Genomic DNA, 22,604 nt, shown 5'->3' with positions numbered 1-22,604 from the left:
TTGGTCTGACATTGGTTAACACACATTCTTGCTTGCAACCTTGCATTGTTTATGAATAAGCACTATGTATGTTGTTAATCAGATGCAGAATTTCTTGTTTATGTAAAAGGGAATAAGCAGCTTGCATGATAGTATTGGGCTGCTCACAAATGGTGTCAGCTAGATAAATTGCACATTGAACAGGGCCAGTTGGTTGATAAGTGATGCATTTCTACTGTTTCCCATTTTAATTAAATAACATAGGTTGCCTGTGCCAAAGGGTTTATGAGCAAGGTTTTGTACACCGTTTTCAATCTGCTCTACAAACACAATGTATATAGTAGTCCAAATTCACCCCCTTCCTGCAGTTTGACTTTATTAACAAAGAAAACAATAATAAAATAGAGGAAACAGCAATAAAAACATAGAAGAGCTTAAAGCTTCTTTTCAAGCTTGGCTTCTTGTCAGGTTTTTCTGCTCAGGACTGCTGTCGTCTTTTTTGGATCTTCTCTCTCCAGAAAGCCACTCCTAGATCTTTTATATCCAAGAGCAATAATCTGTCAACTGCCCAGTAAATCATTATAACCCACTTAACCTTTTACTGGCGGAATCAACACTGCTTGAAATGCCACGCCTTGTTAGGCAAACACTGCCAGTCTGCTACAGCATTTAAAAAAAATTGCATTGGACCACTATACAATATTCAGATTACTAGTGATTATTATTTTTTACTACTTGTAGTGTGGCATACTGGTGTAGAAAGAGCATTTATACTGACTGGCTACTTTTTACTCTATTTTCTTGCTCTTAAAACAGCAGTGCCTGATCTAGTGATCTAAACACAGGAATGGGAACCAGGAATGAGTTCTAATCCCAGCTCTGACTCTTTGGATTTAGGGAAGGTGGTGGTAACCATGTATCTCAATTTTTTCACCTGTACAATGAAAATAAAAGCTCACGATGTGCTGAGAATTCATTAATGTTCTTAAAGCACTTTAAAGATGAAAATCCTTAATATTTACTTGGCATAAATATTACTAAAGTTACTGTGTTTTTCTCTTGGTTTATGTAGAGCTGATCAAAAAATTGTGTGAGAAAAGTTTTCCTACTAAAAATAGTTTTGTCTGAAATTAATTTGTTGTTGTTGTTGAGAAATGTCAGTGTATCTGTAGGAAGGTTTGAGAGGAACATATTTGTATTGAATGGACATTTTGTTTTGGCTTAAAAAGGTTTGCTTCTTTTTGGTTTCAAAAAATAAAAGATAGTATGAAAAGAAATGTCAGCACAAAACAAACGTTTTCATTTCAATTTAAAGTGTTTCTTTTTGGTTTTCTGAATCCCAAAAAATTGACACAAAACAACGTTTTATGTTGAAATTAAATTAAAATGTTGATTCGAAATTTCTTGTGAGAAAACAAACTTTTCTACCCAAAAAATTTCAAATGGAAGCTTTTTGTGCAAAATTCCTTACAGGGCAAAAATGAGTTTTTGACCACCTCTAGTTCTGTGCAGCAGTAGAGCCTTAAGAATGACTTCAGCTCTGGCCAATTGAAGTATTTCAGCATCAGGACAGTATTCTTAAAATTTCTATAGAACACATCCGCACAAGAGCTGGCACACAGTGAAATGTTGCTGCTTGAGACTGTGCTTGAATATTACTAACCCGAGGAGTTTCGCCGTTGACATCAAGTCTTCAAAATCAGACCTGCCTTAATGTGCTGTCTCCCAGTCTGACATGTACAAAGAACCGGTGATCTCCAGTATAATTCCGGAAGCTGTGTGACGTTTAATCATTATATTTATATACTTGAAAAATTTCAATTCACATTATGAAACATAATGCCAATGTTCTTTTTTAAGTGCTAACATTATGCTCACTGCCACACAGCTTATTAATAAAGGCATATGACCTGCTCCAAGTAGTTTGTACAATCTAAAATTCAGGTGTGAATGCTCTGGAAACCCAGGATTGTGATAACCTGCATTTTTAAATAGCATTGTTAAACAGTAGTGGGAATGGTATGATACTGAGGTCAGCTGGCATATACAGATTTCTTGGAGAGATTGGGTTTTCAAGAGGAATTTTAAAAATGGTCATGGAGGAAGCATGGTGCACTAGGACACAGCTGATACAGACAGAAAATGTAAGCTGTAAGTCTTCCTCAGAAATCTTCTTAATAGAACTTAAGGTGCCAGTCCTCCAGTGACTCTATGTGGATCCCCACTGAGTTCACTGGGCCTCTGTAGAAGCAAGGCGTCAGCCACCATGAAGCTCATAGAACAAATGGGGCCCTTGTTATTTCAATCCAGTTTTGGCTTATTTCTGCTTCAACATAACCTTTACATTTTACCTTTATTTATACCTCAGTACAATCACTTTTATAATATCATAAAAGGTGAACATAGGTCTCCAAAACAATGCCTGATTACAAAGCTGGCTTCTGAGCCCAGAAGGTCAATGTTTTGTGAACATTGTTTGCATGCACTGCATTTGCTTCAGCAAGGAATTAAAGTAAAATGGTTATTTTATTCAAGAAGAATGGCTTTTAAGTATATGTAAAAAAAAAAAATGCTCAGTGAAAGTACTTGTACACAAAAGGGGAGAAAAATCTCATAATGTGTGAAGAGACAGTTGTGTAAATGCTTTGCTCGCAATTTTCTTACGTTGGAATTTTGCGTTATTATTTAAAAGGCTTTCCTTTTAAGGCCAGTGTGAGGACACATTTCTCTCTCGTACTTTTTAAACTGTTCTCCCTTTTAATATGCGTCCTTTCACGTTTCTTTGCTTCTGTGAATCCCTGATGTCATTGCAATCTCTTTCAATGCCAAACTGTCAGTCCTGGCCATGGTCTAAATGATGCCAACTGACTCATTTGTTCTAGTTTGGCCTACCTGATATTTTTTTTAAACTTATTTTAATTGTTTTCTAGCAAGCAGTGAGCAAGATGACAGTTAGGTTCTAAAATGCACACTGGAGGTGATGTGCAGTCTCATTTTCAGGAGCATGTCAGGGTTCATTCTGGGTGATAGAAGTCATGTTTAATTCTGCAATGTATGTATGAGTTTAGAACTTTTGAACATGGAGGATTGGATGACATAGGGAACAATCATTAGGATCAGCTCTAGATCATAGTTTCATATCCATCCAAGGCTATTAGAAGTGATGAACTGGGGAAATTTCTTTTTTTTTTTTTTTTTTTTTTTTTAAATGATTATTATATGTGACTCTGTTTCCCTGTTCAATTTTGTATTGCTGCCAGCCTGAATGCATGGAGTTAAGTCAAAGAAGGCTGTAAACAGGTTATTAAAGACCAAGCAGGAAAGGTAAAACAATGACACAAATAAGACAGCCTCAGATACACAGTTTCAAAAGAATGAAGATGATAATGGCTGGACCTCCAGTTAGGGGAGAAAATACCTAGCTGGGTTCATTTCAAGGACGAAGGTTATATTTTAGGATTGTGAAATGAGTTCGATAGTCCACTTCCAAGGGGATACATGTCCACATGATAAAAATATCATCCATATCATTGTACTGAGCACTAATTGGTATAACCTTGTGTAGCAGTCTGAGAATAGAAAATCCGAATCAGAAAATGTGCACAGTAATTATCACGCATTTCTCACATTTGTATGAGAAAAAGAGGGAGAAGAAAGGGTTTGGATGGAAAGATACTGATTTTCAAGAAATGTCTGAGACAGGAAGAGATGCAGGAATGGCTAAAGAATAGAAGGCTCCAGGTAGAAAAGGAGTAGTTCATCTAGATGTTAACTAATTTCAAAGATGCAGATGAAATCTCCCAGAGAGGAGAGTATAGAGAGAAAACAGGAGAGGTTGGTACATAAGGTGAGAGACAGGAAAGCATCCACTGCTATTACCTATGCTGTACCTGTTTTGTGGATAAATTAGAGGTCAGTGGTCCCCATATTTATCAATCCAGCATATTTCGTATGCACTAAGTTCACCCACAAGATTTAAAGGGATAAATATAAAAAATCCGAAACAGAGACAAAAGAGAAATTAAGTGTCTTTATATTCCAGCTCTGTTATTGCATTATCTGTGTATCTTGTATCCTGAGACCCAAACCCCGTGAAGGGGGAGGGGGAGAAGATATCTTGGCCCTTGATTTTTACCAATGTATTTATTTTCTCTTTCAGTTGACATCTCAGCATCCCTATGCTGAGGTTTACATTGGGAAGCCTCATGTCTGGACTGTGAACATCAATGATCCTTCTGAGGTCGAGAACGCAGTGAAAGCAATTTTGAATCAAAAGGTTAAAATGTATTCTGTTTGTAATCACTACCTGGTGTATGAGCTATTGCTGTGCAGAGTGCCTCAAATCGTTAACTTCATTAATAGAAATGAGTGCTGCAGTCTGGAAGGTTCTAACCTTTTGAGGTTGTATGCCACACCCATCACTGTGGTATCTGAGTATCATAGTTTAGTACTAGATCCTGCACATGCTTACACGTGTCCTTAACTTTACTCACATGAGTAAAACTAAGCATGTGTGTGAGCATAAAGGATTGGAACTTTAGCATGTGAGTCACTGAATCCAAGTTTGTTACTGAATTTGATTTGTTACTGAGTCTTTGTAAGTTTTCTGTGCATTTAGCAAGTCATTTGCCCTATCAATATGGGAGAATTGCAGGCAGTGCAAACATACTTAGCTCAGTTGAACCCATTAATTACATGTGACAGAAAAGCTATGAAGATATTTCTTCATTTACATTGAGCTTTAATTGTAAGGATTACAAAAATCAAAAGACAGTCTGAAAACATTTTCAAAGAGCATCTGATTATAGAATCATCACATTTTCCTTTGTACTATTTAAATTTAGAAATGAAATAGAATTACAAAAGGCAGCTATGAGATCCAGTAGTCTTGTGCTGCGTTTATATCTGCCACTGCTCAGCAAACTCTTAATTTCCCTCATTTAACACATCCTCAAAGACAATCACTAAGCAATTTTGGAATTGCCTCTGAGGAAGGAAAAGTCCGTTTAAACAGAGCTTTGTAAAATGGTGATTTGTTAATTACTTTGCTTACACTTGTTGCTACAAAAGCTATAATGTATTAAACTGTACGCAGGCTGTTAACATAACACGCGCCACAGGAACACTTTCAGTAAAACGGTTCCTTAAAAATTATAATCTGAACACACTGTCATTTTTCAACAGATTGAACCTTATTTGCCCTATGAATTTACATGTGAGGGGATGTTGCAAAGGATGAATGCATTCATTGAAAAACAGGTATGACCTTTCGATGTTAATGTAATAAACCTGTCTTACATGTGGGCTTTCTATTTTAAAGAGTGCCTTAGTATTAAAACCATTTGTTCTTGGAATTATTTTTTTTTTAAAGTTTGGATGGAGCCTCATGGGTGCAAAGGTCCAACTCTGCAGACCGGTCTCAAAGTTAGTGGCTTAGCTCATAGGTCTTCTGGCAGCTATTCTAATGCTATGATGGTTTGGTGTATGACAAAAAAGAAACCATATCAGCATGGTCTAGCAGTTAACGAAGGGTACTGGGTGTCAGGACTAGATTTTGGCAAAATTTTCCGGACAGTTTATTCAGCAAAAAAATGCAGTTTCAGTCAACCCAAAACTGAGGTGGGTGTGGGCTGAAAGAGAGGTTTACAGGCAGTCCTTTCGTTCGTTGTGTTTTTTATGTTATGGCATTGCTCCCCAGAGAACTGTAATTGTATTTTTAAAACTGGAAGTGTAAAAGAATAAATTAATTGCCGTAAGTACAAACATTAACATAGCTATTTCCAGTTTAGTCCCCATAAACTCTTCAAGATCTTTGTTGCTGTGTTGATTAAAAGTGTATGCGCTGTTTGATTCTCCTGGATGAGTTATCTATGATTGACAGTAGTTTTCATCAATACAGAAAAATATAGCTCATTATTCAACAGATATTCAACGTGATATCTGAGAGATGGCTATGTTTAGGCTCTTCAGGCAGGGACCCTCTTCATATGTCCACACTGTGCCTTTCACAATGGATCCCTGGCCTCTACCAGCCACTACAGTGATGCAAACACATACATATTAATTCAGTTAATTGTGTTTGGGTCTGACTGCCAGAAAGGGTTGCTCTTACTGCTGCCAGAATGATAGACTATTACTATTAATGTATTTCTTCAGCATTGGCTGGGTGCCTGGTGCATTATAAAAGGAAAAAATAGAGACAGTCCCTACACTGAGGAAATTACAGTGTGAAAGAGAAAAAGATCAGATAAAAATATGCAGGGACCCCTAAAGGATGGTACTAGCTTAGAACACCTGTTAAAATAAACTGGGTTATGTACTTAAAGGTTAGAGTCTTTATCAATAAGATGTCAAATAATGACAATTAAGCAAAGTTATTAACCCATAAGTGTTAGTCAAAGATCAGTTAGCACAATACAGAAAGATAAGAGTAAATACTTTACCACTTCATCGATCTGGGGTTACAACCAGTAGCATGGACTGTTCCAAAAATACACCTGACTGCTGAGGAGTATTTGTATCTTAGGCTGTTGCTGTGGGCACAAACTCCCCAAAATTAGCTTGCATCATTCTTACCCTAATATTTCCATTCCTGTGCAGTCTGCATCGCTATCCAAGATCGCCAGACATTTGCACCAAGTTTTTAGCAACAATAACATCAGTTTCTTATTATTTTTGTATTATTTTCACAATCCTCAGCAGAATATTACTTTATTTCTGTGCACCCAGAACAAAAGCTTACAGATATTTTTTAATATACATAGGGGTTGCTGGGAAAAGTGGTTCACTTGAGCATAAGTATGGATTCTCTTAAAATACATAATATTGGCTAAATAATTTTGGTGGCAGTTGATACTGCTGATGTTGGTTAGTATTCATGGTCCTTGCAGAAGAAAAGGGATATTATCGGGAATTGAAATGAAGATGGGTGCCACATTCTGGCACAGAGAGGTTCTTCCAGCCGTATGATATGTTAAGGAAGAAAGCATGAAGACAAGAGTGGAAGATGGAAACAAAGACGCAGGAAGGCTCAAAGGGTGTGTCTACGCAGCAAATTAAAACCTGCAGCAGGCCTGTGCCAGACGATTTGGGTTTGTGGGGCTCGGGCTTTGAGGCCGTTTCACTGCTGTGTAGACTTCTGGCCTTGCGACAGAGCCTGGGCTCTAAAACCCTTCAGGGTGGGAGCTTGGGCTCAAACTCAATCCTGGAAGTCTACCCAGCAATGAAACAGCACCGCAGCCCTGGGTCAGCCACAAGTTTTTCTTTGCTGTGTGGCCAAACCCATAGAGAGGAAGGTGGGATACCATAAGAAACAAGAACAAGGATTGGGATGATAGGCAGGCCTGTGTGGAGTCTTTACAGGTGAGGATAGGAGTCTTAATATATTGATTTGGTCAGTGAGAGAGAATAATTGGAGGGATTCAAAGAGGGAAAGGGATAAGATCCAAGTGACAGATAAATTGTTAAAGGTAAATGTGGGGAAGGGGCATGACCTACAGGGGAGATCTTCCTCTAGCTTTGCTTTAATTAGTGTTTGATGTGGATATTCCAAAGCGCTGAAGCATTAGGTCTAATTTTGGACAGTATTTGCTTGCTTTTTTATTTAAAATATTTTTGGTCTCTGTTGCTGCGCTACCTGATTGCACACCTGCATACTTCTGGTTCCAAATGAGGTGTGTGATTGGCTGGTCAGTTCATAACTCTGGTGTTTGTAACACTGAGGTTCTAATGTATTTAGAGCTGCTGTTTGTAGACCTGTTTGCTGTTTGCTGCTGAAGATGTGATCTGACTGAAATTTACATTTGTCTTCTGTAATTTCAGTATTTTGCAAATAGTGTATGAGCACTTTTTATTGTAAATGGAAATGAAATAAATAAGTAAAAGGTGCACTTCGGACAAAATCCCTATTACTTCCATTCCCTGCAGTAACTGCACATGAGAGTTCACGTTGGTCATAGTCTTGTGGTGTCAGTGTGGGTGGAAATGTCACTAGCACTTCCACTGGAAGGTAGAAACAAACTCCATGAATGCTTATTCTCGGGTCTGGAGAGTAAGCACATAATTTAATAAAGAACATCGGATACAGGTAAAAAAAAAGAACTACGTTTTATTTTTTAACATCCAGAACAAAAATCTATTCTGTAAGGAGCGCACCCCCCTTTCTTTGTTTAACAGTTTATATTCCCTATCCCGGCCGACTAAGTCTTTGTGTAAGTGTCACACACTCTGTGGCTAAGCATTTGGAAAGGAAAAAACTGGGGCAGATGTTTACACTTGGAAGGTTTTCCTAATATTGGAACCATGAATTCCTTTTCTATTGGGAATACATAATCAGGTTTTGGCATCATTCACTACCAGGACTTTCTGGTGGTGTCTGTGTCTTCTATCAGTAATACTTGTTTAGTGCTAAATCATTGCCACAAGGTATCTCTGAGGCAAAGAGGGAATCAGAAATGTATTAAATATGCATGGGTAGAGAGGACATCTATGATCACATTAAATCTGAGTTTTACAAATGAGGCACATAAGCCTGCTTCAGGGCATAAGCCAACCACTAATGTACTAGAGGTAAGAAGAAATGTCTCTTTTGAGGAAGAACAGCACTTTTTCACCTTCTTCTGAAGCATCTGGTGCCAACTAGTGTCCATTTTTTGTGAGAGCTTATTAAAGTTCATGTTGTTCTCCTATGTATCAGCTGAATAGAGGTAAAATGATCTTGCTGCGGCTTTTAATTACCACTGTTACGTTACTAACTGTAGAAGAGTTTATTCAAAAACCATTTGTATGATGCAGTACACTTTGTCACTGCAGGATTTCTGCCACGGGCAAGTGATGTGGCCCCCCCTAAGTGCACTTCAAGTAAAAATTACTGAACCTGGAAAATCATGTAAACAAGTTTGTCAGGAAAACCAGCTCATCTGTGAGCCATCCTTCTTCCAGCATCTTAACAAAGATAAGGATCTGCAGAAGTAAGTACTGAGAAGTATGAAAATATAGTTGGGTATCTTGTATAAAATACATTCTATGGGGGGGAAATAGTGCTAATGCATCTGTAATGTTGTGTGGTCAGGTTCTCAAATCCTGAAAAGCAGAGTTAAAATTGAAAAGATAAACCTTAAATTTGGGACTTTGTACATATGCCCTAAAATAGTCTATTATAATATAAATATTAATTAACAGTCATATAAATTCTAATTTAAATACAGTATGTTAACATTCAAAGTTTGTCTTAAAACTGTTCTAACAGTTTGAAGAAATCTTAGTATTTCTTCTTTGAGTGCGGGTTCCTGTGTGTATTCCACTGTGGTTACGCAATGATCACCAGCGCCGCCTTTACTGCCTCAGGAAAGCACTTATTTCTGCCAGGTGCAGTATGTGTCACTCCTTGCTTAGCCATACTCATGAGGTTCAGGAAATTCAGATTAAAAAGGAGAAGGCTATGGGGTCTCAGTCAGACCCAGGCTGGGGGACCATCCTCATACATTTGCCTGAATCAGCAAGGAGTGCGCCGCCTGCCACGACATCTGACTTAGGAGCAGAGGAACCCAGACTCACAGACCCTTTTCTCAGGTCTGTTTGGAAGGTCAGGGAATGCTCTCATAAGCGTAAGAGCAGATGCCCCTCTAAATTTACTCTAAAGAGGACAGATCTGATCCTGGGCAGGCCAGCTAAATTTTCACTCCTGCCGAAGGACAGGGACCATTCTAAGAGACATAACAAGAAGGCTCATGAGAGCAAGGCTCTGTGTGTACCAGACACCACACAGACTGAGCTGATGCCATCGATATCCAAGCTTAAACACTGAGAACCGCTGGTACGAGTAAAGAGTTCCCATCAGGAGCATCAACACTGACCACAATCTTATATCAACTCGCCCCTCAGCCATACTGGACTACTAATAGCTGGACCGTTTCAAGATTAAGGCACAGATCAACCTAGTAATGTTCAGATTGCCATTACCTGAGTCCCTGAAAATTCATCCTGTGCTTCATGTCTCCCCTTTGAAGCCATACACTGAGAAACCCTTCGATGACTACATAGTCCAGCAAATCCTTGACGCCTGATAAATTAGAGGGCAACTCCGATACTTGGTGGACTGTGTGGCTTACAGCCTGGACAAGTGATCCTGTGAACTAGCGAATCACATTTAAAAACCCCAGATCTGTTGTGGACTTTTCACAGAGACCACCTGGAGAAATTGGGCCTGAGGTAGAGGGAGAGTCAGGAACTAAGTCACACACCTGCACCTGCTCAGTCTCCCAATGGCCTAATGAGCACAGCTAGGTGGCATCATCAAGGCCACCGACCAGACCACCCTGCCTGGTTGACTGAGGAAGCTAGCAGGCCTCTTCTTAAAGCCAACAGCAGCAATAGCTCACTGGCTGCTCAATGCACATGCCCCTGGATTCTCTGTCTCCCTGTGCTCACCTTATCCCAAGCCCTGCTTCTGCCTTGCTTCTGACCTGATCCAGCCTACACTCTGCCCTGTACCAAGGCTCACTCCAACCTAGACCCTGTCCTGTACCCAGTCATGCTTTTGCTTTGGAATTAGGCCTGATTCCTGTTTTGACCACTAGGCCCAACTGCCCATGACTGGTTTCCTGACATCCTTGGTCTACTGCTCTCTTATCTTGACCTTCCCTCCCCAGGGAGATCTTGACTTCAGCAAGGGACATGGGTTATGGGAGGAACCTCTCCCCCATCCCATTTGCCAGCTGCAGTTTACCACTGATGGAACCACACTCATCTTTTTCCTCCTCAGAAGAATCAGAACCATCAGAGGAACCTTCATCACCTCCTCTGAGGGGAGCTAGCCCAGACAGTCAAGAGCCTCTTGGAGCCAACATCTGTCTTGATACCTCCCTCGGGACCGGTGGTACTCTGTTCCCTGGGCACCTCCACAACCCTGCTTTGATCCATCTTACTGCCTGTGGTGGGGCTCATGGGACCAGTATGCTCATTACAGATATGTGAGCCACTAGGGAGTCACCCCACCCCTGTCCTTCAAGAGAACAGCAGAAACTTCCTCCTGATCCTACAGAAGAGGGGGACTATGAACCAGATCCACTGATTCCACCAATACCAGCAAGATCTTCCTCCTTTTCTCCAAATGAGGCAATCACTCCAGGATCCCCATCTTCTCTGGATGACCATAAACAATTCCAGGAGCTACTATATAGGGTTGCAGAGGAATTCCCAATCTCCACAGATTGGGTCCAAGATCCACAACATAAATGTGGACATTTTGCAACCTACAGGGTCCAGCTTGAATAGCATTCCAGTGAATGAGGTAATGAGGTCATACTGGAACCTGCAAGGGCAGTGTGGCATATAACAACTGTGTGTGCCCTTACCCCGAAGAGGGTTGAGAAGTGATATTTTGTTCTGGCTAAGAAGCAAAGTTTCTCTTTACTCATCCCCCACCAGAGCAGGCTAGGAATTAGAACCAAGATACAGTTAGTGGTTGATGCAGCATCCAGTTCAATGGCTATGGCCTTTGTGATGCACCATGAGTCAAGACTACACTCTTTGGGGTTCCTAGGGAGGTCCAGAAGACCAGAGACTTGCCCCTTGACAAAACCTGTCCTTTCAATGAAACGACAGGTGATTCCTTGCACACTCTCAAGATCTTCAGGACAACCTTCTGTTCCCTAGAATATATACACCTGCCCTAAAGAGGAAGTACCACATGAATCTCTATAAATCAAGGCCTATGACTCATCAGTCTTTCACCATATGAACCACCTCGTAAGAGACAAAGTACAAACATTGTGGTATCCTCTATCTCCCATATCTGCAACAATATCTCAACCCCACCCCCGACCAAGAGATACTTTTGATGGGACATCTGGGAGTTGCAAACCATTGATGTCACCTCTATCTTATCCCCACACACCTTTTGGCAGTCACCTAACACTTTTTCCCACAACTGGAGTGCAATAACAATGGACAAGTGATTGTTGGATATCATTCATTCTGGCTACAAATTTATCTCCAAACCCTCATCCCAATTCCTTTCCAGGGACCAGAATCATGAGGAGATCCTGTGGCAGGAGGTGAAATCGGCTCTCCCAGTCGGGAGCAATAGAGCACAGACCTTCTCAGCATCAGGGAACAGGTGTTTTCCTCAATGTATTTTTCTAGTACTCATTCTCGATCTCAGCCAACTAATGCCTTTATTCACAAACTGAAATTCCATATGGTCATGCTGGCATAAATAACACCATCCCTGGAAAACGACACTTTGTTCACAGCTCTTGATATGAAAGATGCTTACTTTCACATAGACATTCACCCTGCCCACAGATGGTTTCTCAGGTTTATAGTGGGCCCAGACCATTTCTAGTACAAGGCACTTTCCATTTGGACTAGCTATGGCACCCAGGGTCTTCACCAAAGTGTTTCTAGTAGTAACAACATAGTTCAGGTGGAGCAGCTTCATTGTCTTCACTTAGCTAATTACAGTCTTCTTGTTGCCAAGACATGCCCAGAAGCCTTCACTTCAACCTCGTTGATGCTTCAGTTCCTATCGTCCCTGGGAGTCCATTTGAATTAGGAAATGCCTATCCTGACCCTGGCTATAGAATCCATAGGAGCAATCCTAGATTCCATCAGGTCAAGGGCTTTTCTCCCAATGGATAGGTTTCACATCATGGACAGCCCGCTTAACCAGGTGATGCACAACCCTCGAATGACAGTTCAGACTTGCATTTCTTTCCAAGGCATGTAGCTTCATATACTTAAGTTACCCTGTTTGCCAGATCCCACCTTCATTGTCTGCAGGCTTGGCTCCAAATGGTATGCGAACAAACAGCATGAATACCATAGCACCAGGGTGATGTCATCACTGATGTTGTTGAAAGACCCCAAACAAATTTGGGTGAGTGTTCCCTTTCTGTCCCCCACGCTCGACAAGGTGATCATAATGGATGTGTCCCTGACAGGCTGGGGAGCTCACGCGGACAGTCATGTGGTACAGGACATTTGGATGCTTCAAGATGCCAGAACGCACATCAATCTTCTGGAGCTCCGCGCAGTCCAAGAACCTTGCAAATCTTTTCTATAATTCATCCAGTTTCACCATGTCCACATAATGTCAGACAACGTAACTGTTATTGTACATAAACAAGGAGAAGTGAGATCCATTCCCCCTTCATGGGACTGTTGTATCAAGAACCAGATCTCCTTATCAGCAGTGTTCCTTCCAGGAACCAAAATTTATTGACAGACACTCTCAGCAGGCATTTTGTGATTGATCATGATGAGTGCAAGTTACACACCAGTAGCATCTTCACTCAGTGGGGAACCCCCAGTTGGGACCTTTTTTGCCTCCCAGACAAACAGGAAATGCCCCACATGCGGCACTAGAGGAGCCCTATGACAGCACTCCAGAGGTCACTCTACTTTACTATTACTTTGGTTGGGCATTTTGAGTTGTCGTCCCTCACACACCGCTATTACCCCTGGTCTTACAGAAAATTCAAGAGGATAGGACACAAGTCATCCTCATCACCCCCAAATGGCTCAGACAGCTGTGGTTTCCAAGTCTCTTGACCCTGGAGAATGGCAGGGTCAAACATCCCAACTCTGAAGCACTTCATCTCACAGCTTGGTATTTGGATGAGCATCCAGCCTAGAATGCTGCTGCTCTGAAACCGTGCAAGCCATTCTTAACAGCAGAAAGGATTCCAGTAGAAAATGTCACCTAGTCAAGTGGAAACATTTCTTTCTCTGAGCCCAGCAGAAGCATGTACATCCAAAGGCAGTGGATATTTTGCTATTTTGGACTATCTCCTTACTCTAAAGATGACAGGTCTGTCTCTTAGTTCGCTGCAGATCTATTTGGCAGCAATCAGTGCTTGTCACTTGCCGTCAGGTTACTCAATTTTTATTCACCCAGTAACAGCCCAATTCTTAAAAGGCCTGCTCAGAACCTTTCAACCAGCAAATAAACCAATCCCTCACTGGGACTTTAATTTAGTACTTTGAGCACTCACGAAGTCACTGTTAGCTGTGTGTTCCATACCTGCCCTATCGAAAGTTCTATTCTTGGTGCCATCATCTCAAGGCACATGTGTGGACCAAGAGATGTTGCTTGCAAGAATTCTCTGACTCTGGGTTGATGAAGCATGTGCATATACACAATGGAATACAGATAGGGACCCAAACATCTTGAAGAACTCCAGTTACAATAAGGTAAATAACTTCCCTGCTCTAGAGATTTCAATGAGACCTGTTAAACAAGCCATTTTTCAGCTTTCTACCTGGAGATATATTTTGTGCATTTTATGCACAAAACCCTCTAATCCGAATGTATGCAGAAGTGTGTGTGTCTGGCACACTCAAGAAATTGAACTAATAGATTAAATGTGATCAAACTTTAGAGCAAAAAATTTAATCCCTGGGCTTGGACAAGCATGGAAAATTTCAAGGATAATTTAGGAAAGGGTTGAGCAATTGAAAAGGAGCAGTAGAACAGAAGCTAGAACTTGACTTTTGTTATAGAATGTGCTACCCACACCTGCCTTAATGTAGTGAATAGTTACATAGCTTTACTTGAGGTTTAGAAAGCAACAGCCTGAATTACTTTACAAGCATGTTTTATTTTTATTGGAGGATTTATTTTAGTTTGAATTCTAATTTACAGATAAACCTAACAAACCTGCTTTCTGCCGCATACATGTTCTAAGTTGTCATTTATACTGTTTACTTAATAAGATAATTGAATATTGTCATTAGCCAGTGGATTATTGTAGGAGAATTCGATTTGGCTTCTGTTACAACAATAACAACTGTTTGCAGTGTTGTAGCTGTGTTGGTCCCAGGGTATTAGACAGCCAGGGTGGGTGAGGTAATATCTTTTAATGGACAGACCAGCCTCTGTTGGGGAAGGAGACAAGCTTTTGAGCTTACACAGAGCTGTTCTTCAGGTCTGGGAAAGGTATAGACCTGAGGAAGAGCTCTTTGTAGCACCAAAGTTGGTCCCTTTCACAAGCAGAAGTTGGTCCAATAAACAATAACAACAGGCTGATTTGTTATTAGATCACTTTTTGCTTCTGGGTTGCCTGCCTCCGTCCCTCAAATTGTTTCCATGTTTTCACCTACAAATAATAGTCTTCCTGTCTCTTCCTTTGCCATAGATTCTCTGCCCAGCTGAATCTCTCTCTATTCCTGCCTCCTCCTCTTCCACCCTCAGTTGTTTGTGACTTCTTCCCCAGATGGTGGAAGACTGGGTGAAAAATATGTCAGCCCTCCAGCGATCCACTAGTCAGTGCAGTTTACAATGGTGGGGGCAGCTGCTGTGCTCAGCTCTGCCCCACACTCAGCAGTGTACTCAAAGCAGGAAGCTCAGCATTTAGGAGGAAGAACAACAGTCTTTGTTTCCCCGTCTGTTTGGCACAAGTGCCCTTTAATGTTAGGATGCTTGCACTACAGTTAAACCCCTGGGATGAAGTTGCCATAGTTGCCAGGATTGTAGCCACCCAGGAAGGCTTGCACCACCTGGGACACTTAGTAGCTGTAGTTGAGGAGAGGAATACTTTATACTCTAACATTGCATTGCCTTCTTTTAGTGAGTTTGTGTGTGATACACTAAATGTTAATCCCAATTTTATTTGTATGTGTGAACTATGTGAGATGGTGCAATTAACGTTTCTGCAATATAAAACTGATTAACACTCCATATCTACAAGAACTGATTTGAGGCAGTTCATGCAATTGTAAATACAGACAATGTTTATAAATCTCTGCTTATTTTCATATTTTTTCAGATTGCTCTCTCTGGCTCTAGTTAATCCTGAAACATCCATATTCATTGGCAGTTATGATTTCTGCAAACTCTTTGTCAGTAGTATCCTAAATATGTAGGTTTCAAACCCCTTTTTTATTAGACAAGCTAGGGTCGATTTAGAATGCATTAGGGAAATTAGCATTAGTTTCATGTGTCTGCATGTATGTAAAATGGTTATTTTGCAATGTCAGTCAAATGTATTCAGAAGTTGCAGTGCAACAGATGACTGCTAGGAAGTCTGCTGTCTAGGTTTTCTAGTCCTATTTCCTATTGATTTTACCACAAATGAGCTTTTTATGTATTCAACAAATCCTGAAGCTAAGCAACTTCTATTGGAAACCAAAGGAGCCACACAGATATAAAACTTTTTTTAGCCTATTGACAGGCTGTCTTGCTTCCATCTTTTAAGGTTTCTCAAAATGCTGAAGTGCCTAGACCAAACAGCGAAGAGAATCTTTTTGTTGTTGTTGGATTCTGAAAATTAGCTCTCATTCCTGAATGACAAAAAAATTAACACAATATGCTCATTCTTTAAATAGTTAACATTTATTCACAGTAGTATCTAACGAGTCACAGTTATTTCTTGACCTCAGTGTAGGGAATAACCCGAGTTACCACACAGTGCTACTTGAATGACCAGCCGACTTCAGCTTTGCAGCCAGAAAATGGGTGGCTTGTCCTTTTTCCAAATGTTGTGCACCTGAATGCTGCTAAATTAATATAATCCAAACCTTTTCCTGTCTCATACATTAGAAATCAATCAATATGATATGAAGTAAGACGGTTCAAACTCTTTTCCCCTTAAGTATGATAAAATATAATGGGAAGGGCCCTCCGTAGAGAAATGACACTGTACCAGATCACAATGATTGAAAAGAGGCCAGCATCTAAATTATGTATTACCAAAAACAAACTCTGAAAAAAGCACTTTTGTTAATGCTTGTGATACTTTTATGGACTAAGTAAAATGACAGCGGTTGGCTCAGGATACTGTTAATGAGACACAAAGGCTTTTATTTCTGGGACACTGGTCTGAAGGAGACTTTATGGAGAAAGAATCCTAATTGCAGTTCTTCTGTACAGTTAATTCTGCAGAATGGCCCTATTACTGTATTTATCCAGCTATAATTGGTCTATGCTGTGCTTAAATGAGGAAAAAATGCTCCCTTACAGATCTTTGTCTGCCTGGAAATTGCAATATAAAGCTAATACATCTTTAATGTAATCAGAATGTGTCCCCAGTTGGAGAAGTCAGATAATAAATTAGAAGAATAGCTTTTTACATTTCTGGATTAAACCAGAATCAGGGCAGAGATAGGATTATGTTACAGGAAATAACAGTGCACGCTGACTAGCATTTGTTGTCTGCAATTCCTCATACTGAATAGTGATCCACTGCAAATATTGCACCTTTTGGTTCAATATCTTTATTAACAGTTTGAGATAACACATCATATACTTTCTTAGCCATTATTGTTGATCACCCAAATGTGTCTCAGGACACTGCAGAGTGGGTAAGTGCCAAATCAGACCATCTTTGCAAATTCCACATATTTAAAGGGGAAAAATGAAAGTGTTTTGTAAAATAGAAGCCTGTCCTAACTTTAGTTCTCTTATGGCCTGATCCAAAGACCAATGAAGTCAATGGGAGTCTTTCTACTGAATTCAGTAGTTTGGATCTTGTCCTTTATGATTTCATCTTACTAGGATTTCTTCACCATAAGCATATTAGGAAAGCTTTTGGGAACAGTGAGAAATGTATTATTTTAACTGTTTTCATTTCATACATTACTCTTCAGTAAACAGCAGATATAAACTAAAAGGGTTGCGTTGTCCTCTAGAGAAAGAGTGTGGCACTTGTAACACTGGTACTAAATGGGAATAACACTGCAATGTGTTGCGATAGTAGGAATGTACAATACTAAACCTATTTGAAATTATTCAGTAGAAGAAATTTGCCCATCTTGGGGTATAGTATTTTATCTGACAAATAGCAAAGATTTGAGAGCATTTCATAGGGAGTATAGTCTGAGTAGAAGGATGTACATCAATACTGTGCAGTGTCCAGAAAAGGCCACAGTAAATGATACAGCTTCTGTATTGAGAATAAGATGAAGAGTAAGAAATGGGGAACTAGAGAGGCAGCCAAAGTCAAAGAAATTCTCTAAGAGAAATGTTAGACTGAATGTCTTCTAATTCATCCTACAAGGTCAAAAATTATTTTGTCTGATTCTCTGTTTTGTTGTGATTTTCCCCTCATTCTTGGCTGTTTCCCAATTTAATGCCCATACATTCTGCTACATGTACTGTTTACAAAAAGTTCTAAAGACTTCATGAAACAAACCATTCCCAGCTTCTCCCATCCTTGCACTATTCAGTGCAATAAAAAGGTAAGAAGGCACATTACAAAATCAGTCCCATTTCTACAAGACTCTGAATTTTATCAGTTTTAACATAGTTTGAAACTTCTTAAATTGTTTTTTAAAACTTAACATTTCTAGCTTAAATTTCTGTAGGAACAGAGCCTGGGATGAAAGCATTTTATGTTGCTGCTTAGCATCATAAATCTTGATCAATTTCCAGCACTGCACCAACAGGCAGAATAGGGGTTGCTATTCTTGGAAATTTGGAAAGTAAAATGACTAATATTCTGTTTATTCCCAGTGTCTGTTACTATAAATCAGCAGTTACTGTATGATCTATATTATTCTACTTTTGTTTGACTCCTCTTAGGCTGACTGTTTACTTGCAAACTGTGTAATATAATATCATGGTATGATTTAATTATTGCTGTAGTTCAGGGGGGGGTTTAGCTTTTTATAGAAAGGATGTAGTCTTAGGAGTGGTGAGGGGTGAAAAATTATTTACCCAAATTGCTATAAATGAATGATGGTAATATGACTTAGACAAGTGTGTCTTGTTTTTTAGGTATAATGTGGAATGTCATACTGTTGAATCTGCAAATGACATTGTGGTCCCGTCTTTTGATGAAAGCAGGAAACATTGCATTTTTCAGGGCGATCTTTTGCTGTTCAGCTGTGCAGGATCCCATCCAAACCACAAGCGAATCTGCCCCTGCAGAGACTACAATAAGGGACAGGTTGCACTTTGTAGAGATTGTCTATAGCAGCAGCAGCAGCAGCACCTTGCTTAAGTTTGGGGACAAACAAACTGGTTTTGAGAGAATTACTTACGCTTCCTGCACTTTTGTCCAGTTGTCTTGCTGCAGGCAGAACGAATGCTGCTCAGCGGAGTTTTCTGAAAGGAGGGATTCATAATGAACATCTAAATGATTTTTATTTTTTTTCTAAGTGAACACTTGCAGTGGAGCTCTTCGAAATCTTTCACCTACTCCAAGGAGAAGAGAAATGAGGTTCCATGCTTTGTAACAATTTGAAGATCATTGCGAAGAACAGTTTGTAGAAAATTCCCAGACCCATCAAACGTTTTTTGTTGTTTTTGGGTGAATCAAGTGTTTTCTATTTTTTAACGAGTTAAAACATCCCGTCGTCAGCTAAGAATCTGAACATCATTCCAGTACAAAATTGAAAAAAAAATGTGCTTACGGGTGGAGGGTGGATTTCATTTATTTTTGGGGGCACTATTTTGGGTGCTGCTGCAGCTTGAATGGCTATAAAAGGGTGCATTTCACAGGAACTTGGAATTACAAGGTAACACAAATAACAATATATAGCTGCCTGCTCCCCGTCCTTTTTTTAAAGCCTCACGCACTCAGATTATCATCTGCATCACAGCTACTCTCTACCTGAGCACTCGAAACAGGCAGCTCTGGGAATGTGAGGATTGGTGGCTGCCAGTGTGTGACAAATCCTGTTGTTGCTTGATAACTGATTGATTGATTGTGCCATTCTCTGGTGTGGAACAGCGATGGAAACATACGGCCATTTCAAAATGGACTTCTTGTCACCGTTTACGGGGTCCGTTAAAGAGAGTGATCCTTGGAATTTGTCCATGCTTCTGTTGTAGTCTGCCTATTCGAAGTACTATGTGAAACAAAAAGTATTCAGCATCATTTGAGCAATATTGTTAGATCCTCAGTTTGCTTATACCTTACAGTAATTAAAACATTACTGCAAGATAGAGAAAGGATCAACTAAACTAACTATAATTATTGTATCATAGGAATGTGAACTATCTTCATAACTAGCTCTGTTTTTAAAGAGGAAGATATTTTAAAGAGGAATTATGAGAGAAGGAAAACTTCTTAGGAAAAATATTGTTGATCGTTTTTCTGGATTCTTTGTCCTTTTATTTTAATAGGCAGGCCAATGATATATTTAAAAGCTACAGTTAATTACCAAGAGTTTGAATTTGAATTCAGACTATACTTGTTTAGAACAGTGAACTAAATATTTTTAAATAGTAAAATGTATCTCTTTTTTTTTTAAAGAGTAAATTTCTATTTTTTTGCAGCACAAGCTGACATGTTTGAAAGCACTGTTCATGGCTGGGGAAAGTTACATTAAATTAGTGGGAAATGAATTGCTTAGTTAGTTTGCAGTAGGATTTGAAAATGACCATAGTTTTCTGGTTTAAAACTTGGGTATGTCCCAGTGGTGATTGAAAAACCTCACTTTGATGTTTTTATGCTTTCTTTGTGAAGATTTAACAAGCATCTCCACTAATGAAAATATAGGCACTTTAATATTTTTCCTCTAGAATATATTGGGTTCACTCATTCTTTTATACCCAGCATTCATTATCTGTGTGAGATTATTGAAGTCTCTCTTGACCTACCAAAGACCAAATAAGGGAAATGCAACTGAAACTGTCAGACAAATTATCAAGACAAGTCAACAGAAAACTAGAAGTTCAAAGTTTCTAACCTAAAATTAATTACCTTGTTTATTTCAAGTATGTTTAAATTCCCTAATACAACTCTCCCATTTTGTTGTTACAGGATGCAACAGGTACTGCAGACTAGATAGAAAGTGGTTACTAACTGATTTTTCAGTATCCGAAAAGCATATATGTCAGGTGTCTATGCAGCAGTGTTTATCAATAATAACTGGGATGTAATGATGGTAAAGCTTCTGTACTTGCAGTAATTCTGCAAAAATGGAACATAACTTTTGGTTACTTAATAGTAGGCATACTTTTGTATGAAAAGAAATTGAACAGTTATTGGAGTATCCCTGACATGGATGCTGTTTCGTTGGCTTTTAATATCCAGGGAATTCTAATTTTTTGCTTCTTTATGAGTTGCAGTCAGAAGAATCCCAGAAAATATGTGCACCAATTTGGGTCTTTATATTTGGCATTAACTTATTGGTGAAAACAGAATCTGCTGTTAGTGAGGCAACCTGAGTTTCTGTAATCAGGAATTTAATAAGTTAAATGGAACATCATATAAATACATTGGCAATAAAGACTTGTGCATGTGTGCTTAAACAATCCAAAGCACCATGGCCTACTGTAATATAACAATTAAGAAATATTTGCTTCCTTTAAAAAAAAAAAAAAAAAAAAAGGCACTAAGCTGTAAATACACACTTGCTTGTATGGAACACATGGCATAATACAATTTGTTTTGCCTCTAAAAACTGAGGATAGAGGATTTCTGCTAGTTTGTTGATACTGCCATCTCTGGTGCACTGTATTGTTCAGTAGTATAGTGCTGTCAGTTCTGTCTTTACCACAGCAGCGGGAGTTATGATCACTACAGTAGATCTGTTTATTTCTAAGCACCTGAATTGAGTAACTGTACATTGGAGGGGGGGAGAGAGAGAGTAGGGAGAAAACTTTTAAGCTTCGTCTAGTAGCAGAAATCTATGAGAATGTTTTTGATAATCAGTAAGGCTATATCCTACTCCCACTGAGAATTCTGGGAATTTTGCTATTATCTTCAACAGGAATAGATCCTGCCCAATATGAAACATCTTCCAAGGACTTTATTTTGTTGTTGTAGTTACGTTTAAACCTTGAAGATGCTGAGCTCTCGTCTCAAAAGAAAAAGTACTGTTACAATGTACAGCTTCAATTTTATTTTATGAAAGAAAAAAGCATGTCAGATCATGGGAGCTAACTTTGTCTCTCATTCTGTATGTGGTTATTCTTTTTTTCCCCAAATTCTGCTTTGTTTGCCATGAAAACTTATTGGAGGGGAAAAAAACTTAAGTTGCTATCAACATTTAAATGAATACTGAACACTAAATCTGATACTCCGTTTTGGATTGTTTTTTCTGTGGTGATAGTCTTTAAATGTATAAGCAAGTGGGTTCTTATACAACAACTGAACACTCCATTCTGCAGGTAAGGACTCAGGCAGATGCATATGGGATTATTTTAGAAGTTATGAATCATTCATTAAAATTGTTGAAATAGATTGCCCATTTTTTCTAAAATGTGGACCCACAATCTTCTGTGTAATAAACTCCATGATTAAATTGAGTCTTTCCCCTCTTATTTAAATAATAAATGTCTAGTCCACATAGTTTATTTGGATGATTGCTTTGTGGAAGATTGACTGGTTATAAGGTGGGATTGCATTAACATATGTATTTTATTTTGTTACTGAAACTCACAGCTTCCTTATTCAGACTTCAGGTTTTTGCAAGAATTAGTTTTGGATACACTGACCTGTAATTAATGGAAATTGGGTGTGTCAAAACTGAAATCTAACAACCATATTATAAACATATCCATCATAAATCAAAAAAATTCTTTTGTTTTAAACTTTTGTATTTTTTATATGTGACCTGATTTTTGAAAAATCTTATTCCTATGAGATTAGAAAACTTGAGAAAAGAATTTACATAATTTATTAAAGTTAACATAAAAGGCTTGCCTTTGAAAGGTAAAGTTGGTAAACACA

At 39.1% G+C, this 22,604-nt stretch overlaps 1 protein-coding gene across 1 annotated transcript in view; it reads left to right on the top strand.

The window, feature by feature from the left end:
* The window catches only part of MGAT5 (alpha-1,6-mannosylglycoprotein 6-beta-N-acetylglucosaminyltransferase), a 217,047-nt gene extending 194,867 nt beyond the window's left edge, over positions 1-22,180 (top strand). Inside the window, exons 14-17 of the mRNA XM_067549543.1 lie at positions 4,139-4,255; positions 5,164-5,238; positions 8,791-8,948; positions 18,698-22,180. Coding sequence (XP_067405644.1) covers positions 4,139-4,255; positions 5,164-5,238; positions 8,791-8,948; positions 18,698-18,896 — 549 coding nt within the window. The 3' untranslated portion in view covers positions 18,897-22,180. The remainder of the gene's footprint in view (positions 1-4,138; positions 4,256-5,163; positions 5,239-8,790; positions 8,949-18,697) is intronic.
* Positions 22,181-22,604: the final 424 nt, after the last annotated feature.

This window comes from Emydura macquarii, unplaced genomic scaffold (genome assembly GCF_026122565.2).
Source record: "Emydura macquarii macquarii isolate MOO-44397 ecotype Brisbane River unplaced genomic scaffold, CSIRO-AGI_Emac_v2 contig_1253, whole genome shotgun sequence".
Taxonomy (NCBI): Eukaryota; Metazoa; Chordata; order Testudines; family Chelidae; genus Emydura; species Emydura macquarii.
Note: the sequence above shows the minus strand (reverse complement) of the source record. Positions and strands in the feature narration are given on the sequence as shown.